Source organism: Diabrotica virgifera, chromosome 3 (genome assembly GCF_917563875.1).
Source record: "Diabrotica virgifera virgifera chromosome 3, PGI_DIABVI_V3a".
Classification (NCBI taxonomy): Eukaryota; Metazoa; Arthropoda; class Insecta; order Coleoptera; family Chrysomelidae; genus Diabrotica; species Diabrotica virgifera.
The window spans coordinates 49,328,467-49,354,214 of NC_065445.1; the positions used below are offsets into that span (position 1 = coordinate 49,328,467).

The 25,748-nt window shown below is 34.5% G+C and overlaps 1 protein-coding gene across 2 annotated transcripts in view; it reads left to right on the top strand.

Annotated features, from left to right (window-relative positions):
• Nucleotides 1–24,074, top strand: part of LOC114342396 (uncharacterized) — a 36,993-nt gene extending 12,919 nt beyond the window's left edge. Inside the window, exons 4-5 of one of the 2 annotated variants that reach the window (XR_007697029.1) lie at nucleotides 338–13,000; nucleotides 14,930–24,074. Coding sequence is in view for 1 of the 2 variants with exons in the window: in XM_028293200.2 (XP_028149001.1) it covers nucleotides 338–543 (206 nt within the window). In the remaining variant the exon portion in view is untranslated. Of the gene's footprint in view, nucleotides 1–337 lie in introns of both variants that reach the window. The other variant, XM_028293200.2, reaches the window with a different exon arrangement.
• The last annotated feature ends 1,674 nt before the right edge of the window (nucleotides 24,075–25,748 follow it).

Consider the following 25,748-nt stretch of genomic DNA (forward strand, 5'->3'; position numbering starts at 1 on the left):
AGGTGCCAGCTCAGTTAAATTAGAAATTGAAAAATTTGTCAGTGCCGGGAATCGAACCTGGGTCTTCTAGCTTGTTAAGCCAGTAACGTAGACACTGCAATACGGCCACCACCGTGTAGTACAAGCAAAACGGGAGTAAAAGATGATTCGGTAGAAGAGTCGAGAGGAATGACATCTAACAACCTGCTTACATTAGCTGTCAACCGACGTTATACTCTACGTTCACAGAAGATAGTCGCGGGAAGAAGCAGAACATGATAAGATGTGTTTATAAAATAAATAAATCTTACCGTTAGGTTTGTTATGATATAATACGTATATCAACTTTTACTTTTAGGCGATCTCGAGTTCCATAGACCCAGCCAGAAGAAATATCAGAGTGAAACAAAGTGGAGGCGGCCGTGTAAACTCAGTGTAGCATATACTTCTCTGGGCAGTAATCAGTATACGATATATTTGATAATATACGAAGGTAACGTAAAGTGTCGTAGAAATTTGATGAAAGAATTTGATGCAGTTGACGCAGAGGAGTCTGAAATTTAATTGTTTCTATGTTAGGAGTTTCGTTGTGGGAGTATGAAAGAACAGCTTTATAATTATATTTATAGTTTTTCAATGCAGCAATTTAATGAATAATTAGCAAATAATTCTAGATAAAATCGGATATTTGTTTCAGTAGTTATTAATAGCAGTAAAACGTAAACTTTTTAGATTTGTTTATGCCACTCTTCAATTTTTATGACTTTTGAATTATTAACCAACTACACAACAACTATACTATATGCTTACCTCAACATATCGTGTGTTATCTACATTTGACCTATTTGAATATTTAGTCATTATTGTGCTTGTGATTGTAATTATTAACTGTTAACACCACTTTCTCCTGCTAATTGATTAAATGTGACATTTAAAACTCAAGAATTTCAACGTCTACAGCGCCCAGCTCTCAATCCCCACGTTGGGCGCCAATGTGCAAACTCTAATCAAGGAAATGCTAACATGTAAACTGCAGTGTGTAAGTTGTAGATCGATGTGTAATGTACAGTCGACGTTTTTAACAATTCCACCTAGCTCTTATCTTCTTCGTGGTACATTCCACCTTTATCAAAAGATACACAGTGCTAAATTGCAACAATGTAAATAATTGAAAAAGTATGTTGAACAAAGTCCAAGAAATGTTTAACGAAGTCGAGATCGGTGGTGGTTAGTTAGTAATAAAATCTAGCTCTATTAATACTCCTTCAGGTCTATAGGAAATCAAACTGGGTGTTTGGAGATTTGCTCTAATGAAGATTGAAATTCTTGAAGTTATGACAATATTTTTGTGATAGACGATTGTATGTGCCGGGGTAATATTCAGCAATGATGAGCTGTTGAAAGCTTCTGCTTTCCTGGCAGGATCCAGTAATGATAGCAGAAGGTATATCTGATTATTGTTCGGAAAGACAATCAATTGAACAAGTTGCAGAAGAAAATGGTCTTTTCTCAGCTAATAGTTGTAGTCACATTGGTCGAATATAGACGATACACAACAATTTTCTGTATTTAAAAGTTGTAAAAATCGAATTCTTGTTAACTATTTGTGAAATGTTAATGATTAATTTATATTTTTTTTATTTAATATATAAATATATAAAATCTAGTTAAATATTACATTTTGCAACATTAGATATAAATAACAAATAAAATGTGTTGGGTTTTTGATTGCCCAATAAATTTTAAAAATAATTTGTTTATATTTTTACTTTTTTTACAGTTTCTAAATAATACTGTAGTATAAAAACAACGTATTCATATTCTTTAAATTGCTGTATTCTTTATATTTTTGCATTTAGTAAATAGCACTTTTGTTTTATTGTTCAGAGTTTTCAAAGTATACACAAAAATCAAAGAGATATTATTCTTACAATTCAATTTAAAAAAGATTGTCTAAATGCCTCTCATACTTCTATTTTTTTAGATATATTAAAAATAATTGATGCTTTAATTGTATAATTGGTGGAATTTAGGTATTGGTATGTCAAATGATAATATTTCTACATAAATCAATTTTTTGTATAACCAATCGTATGTAAAGAGACGACTACAAAAAATATATATTTTTTTGAATAAATGTTTAAATTGTAAAAATTATAGTAAAAATGGATAAAACACCTTCAAAAAGTCATGATAATTATCATAGAAAACGAAGTCCGCCCGAAAAATCCTATCAGAAATTTTTCGGAATCCTTTCTTGAATTTTATAAGAGTTTCGAAGGTCCCATAAACAAAATTTAACAGTAAATGAATTAGTGAGAAGAGGAGCCCAAATTTGAAGACAGATGAGCGAAAATATTTGATTCCTTTTTGTAAACTTTAAGCTAAATTAATGTAGTTTAATATAATCAAAATTTAACCCTCACGCACAAGTTGAAGTCCTTGTGACAAACAACTTCAGTGAGAAACTGAGTTTATTTATAATGTTATTATTTGCTAAAAATAAACTCTATTATTATTATTATTATTATCCAGATTTAGCCATACGGCTCACACTCCCTCTAAGGGGAAAATTGACTCATCCCAGATACCTACGGTATCAAAAGGATTGAGCTCTGGTGGGACTCTTTCCGTGTTATCGAGCCCTAGGTGACTTGGAATGCAGGTGTATCTCCCAAAAATTTTCGTACACTTCTGGCCGTCGCAAGTAGTACAGCTTTCTGCATGGTCTTATAAAGATGTTCATTGAGACCCAGCTTTTTTATGCTTTCGAGGAGGGTCTTCGGAATGACTCCAGTAGTAGATATAACAATAGGTATCGTCTGGGTACTTTGCATTCTCCACTGTCTCCGTATTTGAATTTCCAGATCTCTATACTTGGCGATCTTTTCAGTAAATTTACTACGTAGATTATTGTTGTTAGGTATCGCCACATCAATTAGTGTTGTTTGTCTTGTTAATTTATTAACTAGTACGAGATCTGGTCTATTATGTGCCACTGTTTGGTCTGTGAGCACACTGCGGTCCCAGTATAGCTTGTAGTTGCCATCCTCAAGCATACTCTCAGGAACGTATTGATAATATGGGAGATGGTCCGTTTGGAGAAGTCCCAACTTGTTAGCTATCTCTTGATGAAGGATTTTTCCCACTGCGTCATGCCGTTCCTTATATTCAGTTGCAGCAAATGCCTGGCAGCCCCCTGTAATATGTTGGATGGTTTCTTGGGCTTGACATCCATATCGGCATCTGTCGTTTTGAACCTGAGGGTCTTTGACGATATATTTCAGGTAATTTCTGGTTGGTATAACCTGATCCTGAATGGCCAGTAATGAACCCTCCGTTTCAGGGAACATCTTTCCTGATGTCAACCAATAGTTCGACGCTGTATTGTCGACATAGTCTTGGCTGACCTCATTGGGATGTCGCCCGTGCAGAGGTTTACCCATCCAGGCGCGCAGTTTTTCGTCCTTAGTAAGGTGGTTTAAGCGCATTTCTGGTTCCCTCAGTTTGATCGGTGTTGTGTCATCTACTGCGCAAATTGCGCGGTGTAGAGTAGATGTCTCAGCCTGCATCTGAAAATAAGTTCTTAAATTAGCAATTTGTTTATCTAATTGCTCACCTATATCCATAAGTCCTCTTCCTCCTAAATACCGGGGTAATGTCGTTCGTTCTACTGCACTTTTAGGGTGGTGTTTTTGTGCCTTTGTGAGGTGTGTTCGTACTTTACGCTGAAGATTTTCTATATCCGTTTTTGTCCACTTAACAATACCAAATGAATAGCTAAGCGCGGAACAAGCGTAGGTGTTTAGTGCCTTAAACAAATTTTTACTGTTAAGCTGTGAACGAAGCAGCTGTTTTACCCTTCTTATAAACTCAGTAGTTATCTCAGTTTTCATTTGCTTATGGTCAATTTTCCGCGCCTGCTTTACTCCAAGATATTTGTACATATCGTTGTCGCCCATAGCCTCGATGTTCTGGCCATTTTGCATATCGAATCCACCGGGCTGTACCTTTCCTCTGACTATATTCAAAACACGGCACTTGTCTAGACCGAACTGCATACTAATATCATTAGAGAATGTTTCTACAGTTTTTAGCATCTCTTCTAGGTGTTCTCGAGTGGAAGCCATTAATTTCAAATCATCCATATACAACAGATGATTGAGCTTCGCTACCACAGTATTATTGCTTTTAATGCTAAAACCTGAGTCAGTGGAGTTTAATAGCTGGGAAAGGGGGTTCAAAGCTAAACAGAACCACAATGGACTCAACGAGTCTCCTTGAAATAGGCCCCGGTTGATTTCGATATTTTCGGTTTCGATATTGTTTTCACCAGGTATTTGGAGGTGAATTTTAGTCTTCCAATCTCTCATTATATGCCTTAAAAAGGTCACTATGTTATCATCGACTTTGTATATTTTCAATATATCTATTAGCCATTCATGCGGTACTGAATCAAAGGCCTTTTTATAGTCAATAAAAGCAGTAAAAAGGCTCCTTTTTTTAGTGAATGCCTGGTTAGAAATGACTGAGTCGATGATAAGCTGTTCTTTGCAACCCATGGAACCCTTAGAGCATCCTTTCTGTTGAGGCTCTATGATATTGTTTAGAGCACAATGTTGGTAGATACGCCGGGTTACACAGGATGTGACCAATTTATACAAAGTTGGAAGACAAGTAATTGGGCGGTACTTGGATGGATCTTGGGTGTTATTTTGATCCTTGGGTATTAAATAAGTAGTTCCCTGAGTTAGAAATGATGGTAATTCCTGCGGATTAGAAATAACATGATTAATTAATGTTGATAAGCACTCATGAATACTCCAAAACTTTTTAAGCCAGAAGTTCTGAACTCCGTCTGGTCCAGGAGATTTCCAGTTATGAAGCTCTTTGATGACATTTGAGACTTCTTCAGTCGTGAATGGTTCGTAGTTAGCAGTGACGTAGTGGTGACAGTTGTGGGTCGTATCTTCTATCCAACCAGCATTGTTGTTAAAAACAGCCGGTGTGGAAAGTTGATTTCCCCAAAACTCATGAATTTCTTCTTGGCTTGGGTAAGACTTGTCGACACTTTCTACGGTGGAATTGAGTTTTCGGTAGAACGCCTTCTCAGAGTTCTCAAAAAGTGCATTGTCACATTTTCGGTTGTTACTAACTTTATACCTTCTTAATCGTCCTGAATAGACGGAGAGTTTTTGTTTTAATGTATCCAGACACTGTTGGGCTGTGTTATTTTCTGGATCGTATCTCGAGTGTCTTGCAGTGCTCCGCATAATTTCTTCAGCTCTCTTAATGACCTTTCTACTTGTTACACCTCTTACATATTCTGTAACTTGACCAATATCCCTACGCAGTAATTCAATTTTTCCGAGAAGTCTTTTTTCCCAGGGTGCAGTTCTGTTACCAGTCCTTCCGTTATTAGTACCCCGTCGTGTTCTGATCTTAACGCCCATTACATTAGCAATTGCTGTTGCTGCACAGTAGATTAGCATATGCAGATATTCCAGTGTGTGGGCTTCTACGACATGATTGGGTAGGACTTCAGTGTTCACAATTTGTAACAGCGCACCTAGTTTCTTACAAGAGTTTATTCGTGGTAGCGGTGGTCTGCTAAGTGGATTTGTTCCATTAAACTCTTGTACGGCACGAGCCATTTCGTTTGCTAGACTATCGCGCAACTCGTTGTTTTCCTGCTGTGTATTGTCAGGTAGAGTTTCTGGTATGGGAATCTCAGGGATCTGCTCATCAAGGATTTCATTAGGGACCTGATCTAAAACTAGCCCTTGATTGTTAATCTCCCGTTCGACTTCGCTTTTGATCGTATTGCGTCTAGCCTCTGGGATAAGGTTGTTTCTTATGATTACCCGGTATTGATCTGATACTCTTTGCTCCGATACTTGAATATCTGGGTACTCCCTGCAAAATTCGGCATACAGCTGTTGTCTGTAGCCGATCGTTTCTTGACCGAAGTTTGTCACCTTATAATAGGAGCGCAAAATGCTTTCGTTAATGGACACAGTCCATTTCATGCGCTGCCTCGGTCGTCCCGCTTGAGTGAGCGCCGGCTGATGTTCCAGCGCAGCACCTTCAGCGGGTGGAGCTCTTGCTGTTGTTTGGCTCGCTTGTGGTTGTTGTTGTTGTTGGGCTGTAGCTGATTGTATGACAGGGGCCCGCCTCCTCAACACCCTGCCACCGACGTCCCGCATGCTGTCACGTCCAGCGCCGGCTCCAGACGTGCCCTGGCGATCCCCAGGCAGCGATCCTAAACATAAATTACTATTCTCCATTCTCATGGGTGTGCATTTTATACCTACTGCCAGGTGTCAGTTTTTGTTCCACGGCAAGTATCCCTGCTACTCTCTGGGTACTGGCGCTACGAATACCCAGAAAGCATCCCCCATTCGCAGGGGGCCGCGCCTGATAGAAGAACTGACAAAAAACTCCCACAGGCTTTGATTATTATTATTATTATATTATTATTAGATCAATCTAAGAATTCATGTGTTAATTTGGTTTTCGCATTTCGCTTTAACGACTTTCTTCCTCTTCCTTCTCCCCCTCTTCCTCAGTCGTAATCCCGATGATAGTGACACCATCAAATTTTTATAATTTTTTTCAAATCACCTTCTATCCTTCTTTCTAGTGGGCTAGCTGTTCGGCTTCGTGTAATCCTCGGTTTAATCAGAATTTTTGTTTGATCTGCCAAACGGCTTGGAGATCTTCCTTTAGATATTTTTCTTTCAATTCTGCCCTCTATTATCAGTTTTTTCATCGTACCTGTTCTTCTGACAATGTGTCCAAAGTACTGCAAATATCTCTGTTGTATTTGTTTCAGCAATCTATCTTTTTACTAGACTCGTTCTAGTATTGATACATTTGTTCTATGTTCAACCCAGGATACTCTTAACATGCGACCGTGTGGATACGTCTTAAAAGTCTATTTTATTTGCATCTGCTTTTTTCATGTTCCACGTTCTGGATGCATACATGGCTATAGAAAACAATAGTGCTCCTAAAAACCTTAATTTTCTCTGTACTATTTTGATCGAGTTTGTCCAAATTGTTACGTTGCATCATATCTGCTCTTGCAATAGTAAGCTTTCTACATATCTCCCCATCGCATTCTCCTTTGTGTGTTATGAGACACCCCAGATATTAGTGATGTTGATTATAGTTACTTTCGAGTATTCGTTATAAATCGTTACTTTTGTATAAAGTAATCATTTAAAGTATTCGTTACTTTGATTACTTTTGTATTTGAGTACCGGTAATCATATCGAGAATCGCATTTCTCAGTACATATTTTGTATTAGTACTAGTAGGATAATTTGATTACCTACTATGGTTACTCTTGTATTTGAGTACCAGTAATCATATCGAGAATCGTATTTCTCAGTATTTTGTATAAGTATAAGATCCGATATAAAAACCTTCACCGATCTATTTAATGGATAGAAATTAAATGATATGTAATTGCTCTGTCATTGCTGCTCCACAATATCAGTCTTCTTCTTCTTAAAGTTCCATCTCCTATCGGAGGTTGGATATCATAATGGCTATGGTCACTTTGTTGGCTGCTGCCCTGAACAGTTGTAATGAACTACAGTTAAACCATTCTCTAAGGTTCCTCAGCCAGGAGATGCGTCTTCTTCCTATGCCTCTTCTTCCTTGCATAATATCAGTAATCTCGAGTAACCTTTTTCCATCAATTAAGTGCCAAAAACAAACCCTCGAAACTCTAGATGACGTACCTTAGCAATAACCCTGGGCACCCAGGTGCTTCGGAGGTCGGTTCTGATTGCAAATTCGTGTTCAGTGACCCTAAATACCCCGAAATAAGAAAATCTGTCCCTTAAAATACTGATTTTAACATGTTTATGCATTTTTCGATGCGTTTTTTCGACCGAAGCTTTTCACCTCGCAATTTTTACAGAATGGATCGATTTGCCTGAAAATTTAAGAATAAGTAATGGATAGTCCAAGGATCAAAATCTATATGATGCCGAAAGGCGCTTTTACCATGGGGGTGGTTGCCACCCCATCTCGGGGGTGGAAATTTTTTATTATATTTTGACCAAAAAAGTTGATAAAAACATCAATTCTAAGCAAAAAATGTTCTATACATTTTTTTGATAAAATTAATTGTCTTCGATTTATTCGCTATCGAAAGTGTTAGTTTTGTATAGAAAAAAATCAACGTTTTTCGATATAGATACTCATTTACGATTCACTCAATTTTTGCCGTAGAAAAATTTTTTCAAACCAGGTTCTTAGGAATTAAATAACCTACAATTTTATATAGAAACATTTTTTCGTATCTCTGATGCAAATCTTTCTATTCTGAAGAAAATTGCATTTTTTACCAAACTACAAAAATTTGTTATTCGCTTTTATTTCCAGTTTTTTTAAAACTAATCATTCTAAGCCCGTCAAACTTCTAGAATCTATTAATAATACATAAATAAATAAGAATGAATAAGGCCAATGACCAAAAACACCGCTAACTTACATTACTATGCTTCCAATTTAATTTCTTTTTTTTTCAAAAAAAATATATTGATTTTTTAACCGTAACTTTTTTATTTTTCATCCTAGAAAGTTGTTTAAAAATAAGTTTGTAGATTTTTACAAGATCTGTAAGCTTATTGATATTAAATCTTTTTAAAATCTTCAGTGGCAAAAAGAGGTGACTTTGAAAGGATTGGTAAAGGTGGTTTTTTCATGTTATTACAAGTTTTAATTGTCAATAGCTCACTCAATTTTTGTTATAGATAAAATGTTTGCAAACCAGTTTCTTGGGAATTAAATCAGCTACAATTTCATATTTAAACATTTTTTCGTATCTCTGATGCTAATCTTGGTATTCTGAAGAAAAGCCCATTTTTTTCCAAACTACAAAAATTCGTTATTCACTTTTAACACCATTTTTTTAAAACTAATCATTCTAAGCCGGTCAAACTTCTAGAACCTATTAATAATACATAAATAAAAAAGACTAAATAAGGTCAATGACTAATTTTAATTAGGGTGGTGATTGGGGGGTTGCTTGCTATCACTTTTTCGCTGAAAAAAATAGGGACTGACATTCTTTTCATTATAAGTCACTTAATTTTTGAGCCAGAGCCTTTTTTTTATTACTGGAAATAGATATTACTAAGTACTTTAAATTTGTCTGAATAAGTTGTCCTTGAAAAATGCATAGTTTTCCCGTCTTTTGACTTTGAAACTACCATATTTAGCATTGGACGAAGAAGAGCCAACATATAATAAAGTATAGTTCGGTTACTATTAGTCTTAAAGAAAATTTAAAAAAACGGTTTTGTTTATTTTTTCAAAAGGTACATTTTTGTTAAGCAAAGTTGTTTAGATAAAACGAAAACTTTGGGAGTTATTAGCAGAAGACTTATTAAAAACATTGATTTTTTCGATAAAAAACTAACACTTTCGAAAGCGAATAAATCGAAAACTATCAATTTTATCAAAAAAATGTATAGAACGTTTTTTGCTTAGAATGAACGTTTTCACCAATTTTTGCGATTAAAATATAATAAAAAATTTCCACCCCTGAGATGGGGTGGTAACCACCCCCATGGTAAAAGCGCCTTTCGGCATGATATAGATTTTGATCCTTGGACTATCCACTACTTATTCTCAAATTTTCAAGCAAATCGATCCATTCTGTAAAAATTGCGAGGTTTTGTCCTATTTTAAGCTTCATTACTTGGACTAAGTACTTTGTAACGAATAGTCACTTTTTCAACATCACTACCAGATATACGAAGCTATTTACCATTTCGAAGCCCCCAATCCCTGTATGAAAATTGTTCTGTACTCTGTCTACTATCTTGATTTGTTGTCTTACTCCTATTTAGCTGTAACCCATAATCTTTGTTTTTCTCCTCCAGACGTCTCATTCTGTTTTCCATTTCTTATTGTTTTATTCTTCTTACATTACTGCAAAACATCAATGAGATATTGTAAATTGATTGATTTTGTGTCTTTACCATCATAAATTGTACTGGATTATGATTTTCAGTTTTGTCCAGGACATTTATGCAGTGTTTCGGACGTTTCTTTTTTTACTCGTTTCTAACAGTATTTAATAATGTGTAGTTAATTTATCATACCAAAGGAAAATAAATAATTGCTTACCTCATCAAGGATGAATTTAGCTAATTGAACTAACAACAAGATAAGGGTAGTGTTGTGTAAATAAAACCATGCGAAAGTTTTTGAAGTATTCTTTGCTTTTGTATGAATCATACTAATAAACGTACTTTAGGTATTAAGTAGTTTTTTTATATTAATAAAGCAAATATTTTTCATTAACTTTTTGTCTTACTCAACTTTTAAGACTGTTTAAGCAACTAAAGAATTACAGACAAATTTAGATCTGGCTGGCCAGATCTAATAAACCAATATCTAAATTTCACCCAAATTACTGTACTGTACTTGTCTAACTTCTTCCCAGCTTATTTTCTGAACTTCGGGAAAAAGTTAATTGTAACATGGCGGATAGACATCATTTTGTAAGATAATTGTAATTTTAAATATCGCTGGTCCGGAAGAAGAATGACGTATCTGCAAGTTTTGTCAATTCCTGTTTATTGCGTAATTAACTTCTAAAATGCTGTGTACAGATGATACAAAAACGACAGAACTGTAACTATGTTCTGATCCACTACAGGGTAGTTGCGTCGTTATTGAAATACGCGCTGTTTTAGACCTTGTTTCACAATGGCGCAGCTGTAGATAGGGTTGAAAATGGGGCGATTAAATCAAGATAATAAAATTCGAACCAGTAGTGATGATAATAAAGGCCATCGTTGTAAGAATAACCGCCATACTAAATATTTAAAAATGGTTTTTTGGTACAGAAAAATTTTAAGATAAAGCATGACGCAACTGTAGAAAAGGATTAAATTAAGATAATGAAATTTGAACCAATAGGGATGAAAATAAAAGCCATTAATGTCATACCGATCCTTCTGGGCGATTCTTCTTCTTCTTCAGCATGTTTGTATCCACTCCTGGACAAAGGCCATGAAGAATGAATGACGCAACTGTAGAGAGAGTTGAAAATGGGGGAATTAAATTAAGATAATGAGATTCGAACCAATAGGGAGGAAAATAAAAACTATCGTAAGAATAAATGCCATACCGATGCTCCTGGACGATTATTGTTCATTTAATCCCTATTTTAAATACCGCACCCTCAGTGCAAGACTACAGTAACTCAAAATTTTATGAAAATGAAGTAATCATGGAATTCGATTGAAAACATGCATATCTATCCCCTGTAAAACTTTAGTAACTTTCAAATGCTTAATGGGCTAAATATTACAACAACAACAGTTTCACTATTTTGCGTTTTTGAACATAAGTTCCGTGCAAAACTGTTGTAACTCTAATGTAATAGAGTTACAACAGTTTTGCACGGAACATTGCAACGGATTCGATAACAAGCAATGAAAAAAGTAAGATATTTGTTATTTTAATATCTATATCTGTGGTGTTTAATTTTAATATACAGCGCGTCTACGTAATCCATTAACGGCTGAGACAATAAACAAAGATTTTCTAATAAATTTTAAATTTCTAATAAATTCTAAATAATTCATGTAAATTTTATGTCCTTTGTGTGATATTATATTTATTTTCCATAAGATGTTTGCGATGTCGTTCGACCATTTATTTGTTAGATTGGATTAAAACCACATAAATTAAGACTAATTATTTACGACCAAAAAGTATTTTTTCTCATGAAAGGAAAAACAGTTATCTTAAAACTTGTGTATTGACAATACTGAGAGGTCAAAAATATCTATTCTCAGAAAACTTGCCAAAGAACAGCAAAAAATTCAAATGGCCAAAAAGAAAGATTTGGTATACTTATGCCATTCGGGTATGATACCAGAAGCCCACCATAGTTTTTATAAAAATATTTTGGCACCAGATGATGTACGAGAAGGGGACAACAACTACGGTAAAACCTGTCAGCAACGGCCACTAAAAATGAAAGAACTCTTGGCCGATATAGAAAGGTGGCCGGTATTGCCAGTTTTTGTAGTCTAGATATACATAATTGGTTTGGGGAATTTTTAAACTGGCCGTTAGTACAGGTGGCCGTTGGTGGCAGGTGGCCGGTAACACAGGTTTTACTGTAAAAGTAAATGTGTCTACACTTTTTACAATTTTCTCCGTGCAAAACTGTTGTAACTTTGAAATTCTAATACTAAATGTGTAGTGATTAACAATTTTTTCCGTGCAAAAGTGTTGTAACTTTGAAATTCCTAATTTTTTTTGCATTAATATTATTTTATTTAAATTTATATTTTTGGTTAATGTAATATAGGCTGAAAAGCATGCAAAATCTTAATCAAATGTTCATTTTTCTTAAAACTTGTGTCTTATTTCACCGATATTAGCACGAAAATAAACAAAATCGTCTTTATCTCGAAACTTACTTATTTTGACTTACTGCAGTCTTGCATTGAGGGTGCGATATTTAACCGCTTAACGCACACATTTATTTGCAAAAATACGTCAAAAAATTAACTATTTATTTTATTACAGTAAAATAAACTACGTACAAGACTATTGTCACTAGATATAATCTAAAGTAAAAAAGAATATTTTATTAGAAATATATAAAATAACAAATACCCTCATGCGCTCACCCGAGTTAACTCGGTCGTAACTTTTTACATACAAAATACTACAAGTAAGAGAAGAAAATCGCAATTATTCAAGTATAATACTGTTAAATATTGCTAACAGTGTAATACACTCTAAAACAAGGGGTTACACACAGGTACGTCACAGTCAGGGCAGAACGTGACGTCAGCAAAATAGAATTCTACTCATCGTGATCCCACCCCAGTCGGCAGTCGATCGTAGAAAGTTTAAAATTAGAAACGAGAAAACAAGAGGGACGGGCGCCCATATAAAAATTTTTAGGGGAGGCCAGACGTGAAGATGTTGCAGATTACATTTCGTATACTTTTGATAACCATATATAGTTTAACCCTGCTGTCCTGTTCGGGTCTATTTGACCCAAAAAATAATTTATTTCTTATTTTACAAATTATTACGCGGCGGAACGATTTGGTGTTTCGTGACTTTATTACCTAATATGAAGTCTTTCAATTGCATGTGAGATAAACATTCAACTTCCTGATTTTTTTGATAAAAATGAAATTGTTACCTAGGGTACGTTCGGGTCAATGTGACCCGCGTATTTAAACCGTTAAAAATTACCTGTGTATGTGTGTTTAGGTGGCAGTATTCTATATTAGCAGTACCTGTGTGTTTGTCAGCCGGATACGTCTGTAAATAAACACAGGTTTCTGCAAGCTAAAACTTGTAAAATAAACTGTAGTAGTATAGCTGGACGATGTTGCAAACCAAATTATAAATATGACCAACATGGACGGACAGCATGTATTTGGAACCAACTGGAAAGACATGAATAAAGTTGGTTTCCAAGCATACATTGGTCTTTTATTTTTAGCTCGAGTTTATAAGTCGCATGGTGAATCAACTAAAAGTTTATGGAATAAAGAAACGGGTCGTACTATATTTCGATCAACAATGTCGCTTGATATATTTACAAAAAGTTTGCAAGTAATACGTTTTGATAACAAAACTACTAGACAGGATAGAAGACGTTTTAATAAACTTGCGGCAATATGTGAAATTTATGAAACATGGGTAGAAAATGTAAAAAGAAATTTTAACCCTGATGAAAATGTTACCGTCGATAAGCAACTAAATGCCTTTACAGGCCGCTCTCCCTTCAAATGGTACATTTCAGCAAGCCAGCTAAATATGGCACATAACTTTGGGGTTTATGTAATTATGAACATTAAAACTTCTTATGCTCTAAAATTGCAGATCTATACAGAAATGCGTGTGATGTGTGACTTGAGTAGTGATCTGGAATGCCACAATATTACGTGTATAACTTTTTTACATTGTAAAATTTAGGACAATTTCTCCTAAAACAAAATATGTAGATACAATACCGGGGATTATAAGTAAAATAAACCGGAGCTTTCAGCAAAAATCGCGAATAAAGAAGTTCATAGCTCGACTTTTTTGCTTCATGCAAGATTTGACAATATTCCCAAAAATAATAAAAATGTTGTTCTTATGAGTACTTTGCATCATGAATCGATGCATCATGCATCACTTTCATCAAATGAAAAAGCCCCAAATTATTTTAGATTACAATTCAAATAAGGGAGCAGTGGATACTCTATAATTAGCTTGTTGGCACGTATACATGTGAGAAGAGATAAATCGCTGGCCAATGATTGTTTTTTATAATCTACTGGACATTTCTGCCTACAACGCGTTCGTGTTATGGGCATCAATAAATATCCAATGGAATACCAATCAATTGGGAAAACGGCGAATTTTTCTTGATGAATTGGGAAAAAACTAATGAATCCAGTCATCATTTCCAGAAAAAATATACCGATAATTAAAGGCTCTTACGAACTGGTAAAAAGGACACGAGCAGGAACAAGTAGACAAGATGGAAATGCTAGTGAACCGTCTATTAAATCTAACTCCGCCTGCTAAACGAACACGCTGTAAACTTGCCGTAAAAACGATAACAAGACTAATTATTATGTTGTATTATATCACAAACATATTTGTAAAATCCATTCTTTTTATTACTGTCCCAGTTGTAAACTGAATTAAATTTTTGTAGATATTTGTTACTAGGATTTTTTGAAAGAAAAAATGCCTTTTGTTTTTTTTAATAAGGTTTAATTTACATTAACAACATAATTTTTGTTTAATTAACCATAATTTCTTGTTAATAAAGTTTTATTTATCACCATTAGCTTATTTTATTTCGATTAAGGAGCGTAAACCATAGTTGGGTCATATTGACCCGAACAGTACATTTGTGTAGTTGACTCGAACGGGACAGCAGGGTTAAAGCACCCGAAAAGCTAGGGGGGGCACGGCCCCCCTGCCCATAGGTGCGGGTGCCCATGCAAGTGGGGATACCGTTATTTAGCGCTAGAGGAGTTAAAACGCGTAGGCGCCTTATATATCGTACAAATATTTTAAACACGAGTTAACTCGGTTAAGCGAAAATAGAAACGTAGTTTAAAACCGAGTTACCTCGGGTAAGCACGTTAAGCGGTTAAAAATCGTTTTTCTGCTCTCCTGAAGAAATTTGCTTTTTGCAGTTACATCATTCTTCCGGACCGGCGATATGATCATATGGCAACTAGTATCTCGCACCTTTCAAGTTCTTTACAAAGACACCTACACCTATACAGCTGAACTAAGTTTCATGTTCGGTTTGTGATGAAAAAGTAAGTTTTTTTTACTGAAAAATGAGACATTATATTCAAAAATACTGAAAAAAAGTCTAGAAAATATGATGCGCCAATTGTTTAACGATGGTATTTGAAATGTATTTCGAGGTTTTTGGATTGAAACTCATAATTGTGTAGGTCTCGCTGAAAATAACTTAAGGGGGAAGTCTACTTTGACAAGGGAAAAAACAGGCCGATTTTCCGGATTTTTTTCCAACAAAATATGACTCGTACATTAAATTACTTTAAACCGCCATCTTTATTATATATTCAAGTACAGTGGAACCCCGATAAGTCGGCCCCCGATAACCTGGAGTTCCGGCTAACCCGGACCGATTTTCGTCAGACATTTCAACAATAAAAATGTATGTAATATAATATTTGAGAGATAATGTGTGTTTGTGTAATTTGAACTATACGATAGTAAAAATGACTCATGGCACACGGCGCCGGCAGCAGAGCGACGTTATTATCGGAAACAACAAGCACCTGTTATTCCTTATTTATTTCCAACTGTCTTAGCATTATTTAAAAAAGACTATTTAAAAAAAGACTAGACTATTTAAAAAATTCTTTTTTAAACAATGGTCTTATGTTTTCACTGTTCTTAAATAACATAACATCCTTCCGATTGTGACTGTATTGTGTGTAGTACAGCCTTGTATTGTTCGCTTCCGTTTGCTTAGGTTTGTGTTTGTGTGTTTTTAGTAATTTAGATGTGTAGGTACTGTGCATATATTTCATGGTATTTCAATTATAACGGAGTTTATCTGTAAGTATACCGTATTTTATTAATTTTTACCATATTCTCCGGCTAACCCGGATTTTCGATAACCCGGATTAGCCGCGGTCCCGATTAATCCGAGTTATCGAGGTTCCACTGTATTTGTAAAAAAAATTCAAGTCGAAATATTCAAAATTGCCATCGTGACACTCCTTCAAGCGCAGGTCCGTTTTTTAGGTGCCCAAACGATGTACAGCTGGTTCCTAAAAAAACTGATACGACTCTTAGTAAGATTTGATCATTTTGAGCAGTGTATGATTGGTCTGACATTATATTATATTTATTATGACGGACAAATAATAAAATAAACAAACAAACAGCCATTTTTTGAGGTTGAAGTTATCTGACAAATTTAAGATTTGGCAGTAACAGTGACAGTATGTAAATAATAAGTATTTATTCTTCAGAATATAATAAATTAAATATAATTAAACTCATATTCATTATATCACACCTCATCAAAAGCTTTTTACAAGAAGATAGTCAGCGATTTTGATATGGCTTAGAGCCAGACTACATCAAGATCGCCTATAAATCGTGCTGGTAATTGCATTGCAGCGAGACCAAAAACAAAAAGAAGAAGAAGACGAAAGTACACTGCTCAATTTTCTACAAAATACGCTTTAAGAGTCGTATCAGTTTTTTTTGGAACCAGCTGTACATGAAATCTCACGTCTGGGTGATCTGAAACAAAAAACAAAATATGGTTATCATCTACATTGTATTGACTCTCGTCTGACGGAGAATTTTTTTGATATCGTTTTTTGTTTAATTGTTATGTACAATAATAACATAAAATTTGGGCAAAAAAATAGAAAAAAATTTCAAGAATTTTTTTTTCGGCGTCAAAATTTTTAATCGACAAAATCATCCTCCGTCAGACGAGAGTCAATACTATGTAGATGATAACCATATTTTGTTTTTTGTTTCAGATCACCCAGACGTGAGATTTCATGTACACCGTTTGGGCACCTAAAAAAACGGATCTGCGCTTGAAGGAGTGCCACGACGGCAATTTTGAATATTTCGACTTGAAATTTTTTTTACAAATACTTGAATGTATAATAAAGCTGACGGTTTAATTTAATTTAATGTACGAGTCATATTTTGTTAGAAAAAAAATCCGGAAAATCGGCCTGTTTTTCCCTTGTCACAGTAGACTTCCCCCTTAACATATATGCTTTCAATAAATGGAATATTACTTGTCATATCCCAAATAAAATTATCTTACAAAATACGTTCACTTACCATTTTCAGTGGTTACGTAGCTGAAACGTCATAAAGACAATGAGCAAATACCTTAGTTCATCAGTTATCGAGAAATTTATTAAATAAAGAGAAGGAGAAGACTTTACACGTACTATTATTGTATACGTTCAAGTATTGTGTTAATTAATAGCTTTATAATATTTAGCATAGTGCAATGGTTCGTTGTTTAAATTTAATATTTAGGAGCGAACAAACATTGCAGGTTCTTTTGTTTAAATATGTTTGATCTTATATTTGTTGGTTGTACCTGTCAGTGCAAATTGTGTATAGATTTGTAATTTTTTTTTCGAAATTTGTAATATTCGAAAAATTTAGCATGTATGTGCGTGAAATATGATTAGGTATGTGAAATCAGAAGAAGTAAAAGTATTTGAAATAAGCGTTTTCGATGATGAAAATATTCGTCATTGTACTTTATATACTCTTATCCATTTAACACAATATTTTTCCTTTTTTTATATATCATCAAGTTATTGTGATAATTTTTTAATATTTTGTGACGTAGAACTTACATATTTTAGTAATTTTATTTTTAAATCAGTGATTTAAAATAACTGTTGTTTAAAATCACACGCTTCTCAGACAAGTATTAAGAAAGTCTCGTTTTTGTATCGATAGTTATTTCACGGCTCTTCTAAATTTTTGTTAATTTGGCACCAGAGTTTTTTGCATTTTCTGACCGGCGCTTTATTTCTTCAGTACATCCCCCTTGTTAGTTACTCCATCTGGGCTAGAGCCAGATATAAAAATTTAACTACAACAGCGATGTTGTTTATCGCCGTTAGATTGTTGTTAGCTCTGTCAATGTTATTATCAATTTTCTCGTTTTGTCTCTTATTTTATCTTATTTTAAGAACCATTGTAGACGAAGAGGCAGCGCTGAAAAATCTCTTTGAATTTACTAAAGCTAAATTTTTCATAGTTGATTACTGTGATTGTGTAGAGAAACATACTGCGGTCGGTCAAGCGAAACGTAGAACAGGGGTTACTGAGAGGGTATCAAAGTTGCTTTCCTTCGAAGGTAATTAAATCCATTTACTAAGGCTGAAAATCAGTACACACGTTCTAAATTAAATATAACTAAAAGTTATTATAGTCGGTCAGCTGTATGACGGGACAGAGCCGGTCGATCGGCCCCAATGAATGTACAGGGTTATTCACTATATTTTGAACCCCGTGTAAACTGCTTTATTTACAGAATTAGAAAAAAATGTAAAATACAAAAGTTATTCGATTTTTAATTATGATTTTCTGACATATATATCGTACTAGTGACGTCATCCATCTGGGCGTGATGACGTAATCGACTATTTTTTTAAATGAGAATAGGGGTCGTGTTCTAGCTCATTTCAAAGGTTATTCAATTCTCTATAATATAGTACTACAGTAAAACCTGTGTTACGGCCACCTGAACTAGCCGGCCAGTCTCAAAGTTCCTCAAACCAAAATTTGTGGACTACAAAAACTGGTATTAGCGGTCACCTTTTTATATCGGCCAATATTTCTGTCATTTTTAGTGACCGTTATTGACAGGTTTTACTGTATAAACATTAAGATTATTATTTATACAGGGTGTCCAAATTTTTTTTGAATTATTAATTAAACAATTAATTTAATTAAATTTTTTTTTGATACTCTGTATAATTAATCATGTTAATGTTTATATTACTGAATAGGGAATTTAATAACCTTTCAAATGAGCTAGCAATCGACCCCTATTCCCATTTAAAAAAATTAGTCGATTACGTCATCACGCCCAAATGGATGACGTCACTAGTACGATATATATGTCAAAAAATCATAATTAAAAATCGGATAACTTTTGTATTTTACATTTTTTTCTAATTCTGTAAATAAAGCAGTTTACAAGGGGGTCAAAATATAATGAATAACCCTGTACATTCACTGGGGCCGACCGACCGGCTCTCTCCCGTCATACAGCTGACCGACTATAATAACTTTTATTTATATTTAATTTAGAATGTGCCTGTGTACTGATTTTCAGCCCTAGTAAATGGACTTAATTACCTTCGTAGGAAAGCAACTTTGATACCCTTTCAGTAACCCCTGTTCTACGTTTCGCTTGACCGACCGCAGTATGTTTCTCTACACAATCACAGTAATCAACTGTGAAAAATCTAGCTTTAGTAAATTTAAAGAGATTTTTCAGCGCTGCCTCTTGGACTATTGTAGCAGTAATCAGATCAACCTCGGAACTAGCGAGGATGGTTGTATCATCCTTATTTCTTAAGTTGCAAATCTTCTTCCCTTCGATAGTGACGCCACCATTCCAGTCCTTTGTAACTATCCACATTATACGTTCACCATACATGTTGAATAGAATTTAGCATAATATGCAGCTGAGACTTGCCTCGCGCTCTTATAGCTCTGAAACTTTCGGTTAGTTCCCAATGTCGAAAGCTTTAATATAATCTATGAAGCACAGATATGTTGAGATGTTGAATTCTCTGGATTTTTCTATAATTTGTCGTAGTAAAATTTGTTCCATAGTAGTCCCATTCGTCCGGGGACGAAATCTGCTTGTTGCTCCGCAATTTCAGGAAGTAAAAAGAGCTTTATCCTCTCTAGAATTATTATGTGTTTTTCTTCTTCTTCAGGTGCCATCTCCGCTACGGAGGTTGACAATCATCATAGCTATTTTAATTTTTGAGGCAGTAGCTCTAAATAGTTGTTTTGAGCTGCATCCAAACCATTCTCTCAGGTTCTTCAGCCATGAAATTCGTCTTCTTCCGATGCTTCTTCTGCCATCTATCTTTCCTTGCATTATGACTCGCAGGATGCCATACTTCTCGCTCCGCATCACATGTCCGAGATACTGTAGCTTTCTTTCTTTAATTGTAAGTTCAACTTCCTTCTCTTTACCTATTCTTCTCAGTATTTCATTGTTCGTAACTGTGTCTACCCAGGAAACCCTCATAATTCTTCTATAGGTCCACATTTCAAAGGCGTTAAGTCGTCTCGTTGTCTCTACATTTAACGTCCATGATTCCACTCCATAGTATAGTACACTGTATACGTAACATTTTGTTAGGCGTACTTTAAGAGCTAATGTTAAATCTTTGCTACATAGGACCTTTTTCATTTTCATAAAATTAGAAAGTGCTTTTTCGATTCTGACTTTGATTTCTGCAGTGTAGTCATTATTTTCTGTTATAAGTGTTCCGAGGTAAGTGTACTTTTTTACTCTTTCGATCTGCTGGCCCTCTACTATCAAGATTTCGTTATTATTATGGTTGTTTTTACAAATTTTCATAAACTTCGTCTTTTTGATATTGAGAGAGAGTCCGTACTCCCTACTACACCTTACTATTTTACTCATGAGTCTTTGCAGGTCTTGTAAACTATCGGCTATTATTACTGTATCATCTGCATATCTGATGTTGTTAACTAAGACTCCATTTACTCTTATGCCGACTGTTTCATCTTCCAGAGTTTCTCGCATTACCTCTTCAGAATAAGCGTTAAATAATAGAGGTGATAGTATGCAGCCTTGCCGGACTCCTCTCTTTATTTCCATTTCTTCAGATGTTTCTTTTTCAATTCTTACTATTGCTCGCTGATTGTAATAGAGGTGTGTTATTAGTCAAGTCTCTTTCATCTATGTTTTTAGTTTTCGGTAAAGAGGACGGTTAACATCCAAACATCTCTGTGTAAGCACGTTGAAGGAGAATAATGCCTCTCTGGTACCCATACCATTGCGGAACCCTTATTGAGTGTCACTAATATCTAGCTCCAGGTTAGAGTGTATTCTGGCGTGGATAATTTTCAGCAGAATTTTCAAGGTATGTGACATTAAGCTTATGGTTCGGTAGTCACTGCATTCTTTGGCATTCACTTTCTTTGGCAAACACACAAATGCTGATGTCAACATTTCTCTAGGGATGATTCCCGTAGTATAGATAGCGTTGAATAGTTCTACTATTATGTCCAGGTTTTTCTCGTTGACCAACTTTATCAGCTCGCTAGGTAATTCATCTGGACCAGCAGATTTATTGGTTTTCATAGAGTCTATTGCCTGGCTAACCTCTGATTTGGTTATCTCTGGGCCCACATCTCCGGTTTGGCTATCTACGGATGTACTAGCTTCTCTCTGGTCATGAAATAGTTCCTCTATGTATTCTTTCCATCGTTGTAGTTTTCGTTCTGTCTCCATTATAATATTTCCATTTTTGTCGAGCAATATATTTGAGGTTTTCTATTTCCTATTCCGGCTAATTCTTTGACTTTTTTATGTAGATTGAAGTTGTCATATCTGTTTTGCAGTTCTTATATTTCTTTACATTTTTCAGAGAAGTAAGTTTCTTTAGCCTCCCTAATTTTTCTTCTTATTTGGTTTTGAAGCTGTTTATAGCTGGTCTTATTGATGGTTTTGTTTTTTCTTTTTTCATTCATCATCTCTAGAATTTCCTCAGTCATCCATTCTTCTTTCTTACATTTGGTTGTTGTAAGTACTTTCTTACTTGGCTCTAATATATAGGTTTTGAAGAATTGCCACTGCTGTTCTACGTTGCAATTATTTCCTGGGTTTCTGTCTAGATTTGTGTTGATTTCGTGTTTCAGATTTTCTTTTGTTTCTTCTGACTTTAGTTTCTGTATGTTAAGTTTATTGTTGTTGCGGCTTTTTTGCGTCTTTTTAGTTGAAGTTGAAACCTAGCAATACGAAGACTGTGATCAGAAGATACGTCCGCTCCTGAATATGCCTTTACTGCCTGAATTGAGTTTCGATATCTGTGCTTTATTAGGATGTAGTCGATTTGATTTCTGACGATTTTGTTGTCTTTGTCAGCTGGCGATTTCCATGTATAAAGGCGTCGCTTAGGTAATTTAAAGAATGTATTTGCTGCTATAACATTATGCTCCTGGCAAAATTCTAATAGGCGATCCCCTCTGTCGTTTCGTTCGCCAAGCCCATATGGTCCTACATTAGGGTAGCTATGATGTGTTAAAAGTATCTTACTGATGTGCGCAATTAGAGCAATTGTGCGATAGTTGATACTTAATTCTTTCGCTTCCTTTTTATAAATGAGGACTCTTCTTCTCGATGTGCCTATCCGTGACGAATGTTGGCGACCATCATGGCAATCTTTATCTGCAGCAACGCAGAAAAGCTGCACAGATGTTGTGTTTAACCAGGTTCTGAGGTTCTTTAACCAGGATAATCTTCTTCCTAGACCTCGCTTTCCAAATAGTTTTCCTTGCAGTACGGCTTGTAGGAGGGCATATCTGGATTTATTTCGCATAATGTGTCCAAAGTATTCCAACTTTCGAGATTTGATGATGGTTAGTACCTCTCGGTTCTTCCCCATTCTTCTAAGGACCTCCTCATTTGTAATATGAGGATAAATATGTACAATATAGTGATAATATAGTGATTTTTATCTTTATCAAATTGTAACTTTAATAACTTTGTAAATTACACGTTTTAACAATTATTGTTGTTCTATTGATACTATTACTTCTTCTGAACAAATAGCATACCGTTTATGATGTGATTATAGTGTACTCAGAGAGTTCACGTGTTCAAGAATTTAATTTAGGTTTTGTAAAATATTTTGAATTATATTCGCATTTAGGGTATACCAGTGATAATAATTGATTTCGTTTCTTTTACCCAGCTGCTCAAATATAAACTTTTTATGGTAATATTTGACTGAATATGATTAATAAGTTCTGAATCTTATAAAAAATTAATTATTTTCCTGTTTGGTTAACCGATCAGAATATTACAAAGTAAATACCGTTGTTATATGTAAAAAGACAATTTTATCTACGTTTCCTTCTATTTGCTATCAATATTAAGGCCGTTATCATATCGAACAATATGTTATATAACCTCGTTATAGAAGTTTGGGGCCTGATTTAGGAGCTATTGGAACCCTACCTTTTGAGGCTGTCAACGTCGCGTCGGTCCTGAGCTGACCTCAAGAGATGGTGTAGAACCACCTAATAGTCACTGCTAGATTAACGATATTTGGTGATGATAAAATGTGTCATACCCAAGTGAATGTGGCATGAAACTATGAATGTGGCATGCGCGAAACACCACCGACAGCAGCGCTGTAGCGGTGGAACACAGTACTAAGAAACACGGCTCGTAAATACTGAAGCTTGGTCAATCACGTGAACAAAATAAGTTACCTAAGTTTCTCGACATTTATTGTTTTCAACATACCGTAGAAGCCAAAAAATTACTATATAATACGAAATAATTAAATATGTAAACTAAATATGAATTGAAATATATGTTCAACATTGGGCTAATAAAGTGGACGAATGACGAAAGAAAATATTGAAAATTATTAAAGTATCATATATTTATAAATATTATCATATTCCATTTATTCTGAAGATTACTAATATTTTTTTCCGAATTAAATATTCTTTGAATTAGTCTATTATGTTTAATTATTGTCTCTTGTCCTACTTGTCCAACTTTTCATACTTTTTTTTATTATTTTTAATATAAAATATTTGAGCTGCTGATTTTATAGAAATGATATCAATACAAAATATATTTTTGATAGTACATGTAGTTTATAATGATCTGAATAATGTTAAAATTGTAATTGTGATGCAATTATAGTGCCACGTTTTAGTGCCTCAAATAAAAAATATCGTATAATTCTTTTTATACAGTGACATTTATAAATTAAATAATAAATAGTAGTGTTACAAAATTCACGATTTTTTACTTAAAGTATTTATTTAGAATTGACTGGCTTTAACGGCTGGTACTCTACAAAGATACATTATTGTTAGGTTTATAGGCCGTGGACTGGACTCGTTAGTCCTTGACGTTTTGTGTGCTACTGCGGCAGTCATTCTCAGACTCGGGAAGCGTAAGTGATAAGATATAAGGCACCAGTAAACGGGGACGTCAAATAACGGCTATCGCACCAGACTCAGTAGCCTAACACATTGGTTCTAGGTCAATTGCTCGAATGCAATTGTTCGAAAATCAATTGCTCGAAATACAAATTGCTCGAATAAAATAAAATAAAAAAGAGAAGTATATCTAAAATATTTATTCACAATAATCCACAAAAATCCAATACATACCCAATAAAGAAACATTGGTAATGGGTAAGCATGTTAATAGGTATTTAATGATTTTAATATTTCCCTAATACCTGGAAATTATTATAATACCTAATTATCATAATGAGAGAAAATCAAAACCGTTATTTTTCTTATTATTTTAAAAGTTCAAAGATAGTTTAGATTTGTAATAAATACTTTTTCAGCATAAATTAATATACTATATGTGACATATCACATAATTTGTCCTAATTCAAGAATCTTTCTTATGTCTATATTTTGTATTATTTTGAATAAATATTTTAGATATATAATTTTCTTTGTTATTCGAGCAATTGACCGGTTACCTCGAATACCCACACATTACCTCAACGTCTACTCAACAAAGAGATTATAAACGCACGACCACGATCAATAATGAATAAAAGTCTCAAAAAGATGATAGAAGGCCAAAAAAACGACTCCTCACCTTTCACAAACGAAGAAATCTCCATTGCGATCAATGAGTAAAAAAGCCAAATAACAGCTGATTTTGACGTGCAGGTTTGACTTGCAGGTATTGTTGCAAGAGTTCATCATACACAAATGTGGCTAGCCCTGTTTTTGTCTGCTTTCCTAAACAAACTAATAAATGATACAGCGAAAGTAGAATGAAGGCTAATAGAACGAAAGCAGCGAAGATTATAGCATTTTTTGCTATCTTAAACCACATTTGCAAAGTTATAAGGTACTAGTACACTTTAGAAAACCAAAAATAAACATTTTTCAAGATTTTTTTCCTTAGAATCTTTATTAAAAATGAACAAAAAACCTTTTACATATTAATATCTAACTCTTAGAGAATACAAAAAATATGTCTTCTTTCATTTATGCACGTTCACTAATATTGTAGAGGGCGCAAAAGTCGAGGCCTCGAAAAAAAGTAGTTTCAATGGCGGACAGTTAATCTCAGGATTGGGATCTCTGAAACAAAAGAATGGTACGGAATTTGAAAAAGGAAGGTTTCTTACGTGACAATTTACCAGCGTTAGTGAAAAATTCTGCCAAAAAAAGATTTTACGGAAATTTGAAAAAATTTGTGAAAAAATCGCCCGTTTTTCTTCAGTTCTTCATGGTTAAAAAAATATTTATTTTTTATTTTTTGGCCAAATTGTGGTAAATTGTCACGTAAGAAACCTTCCTTTGTCAAATGCAGTACGATTTTTTTGTTTCAGATATCCCAATCCTGAGATTAACTGTCCGCCATCATTTTTCGAGGCCTCAACTTTTGCGCCCTCTACAATATTAGTGTACGAGCATACAAGAAAAGAGAT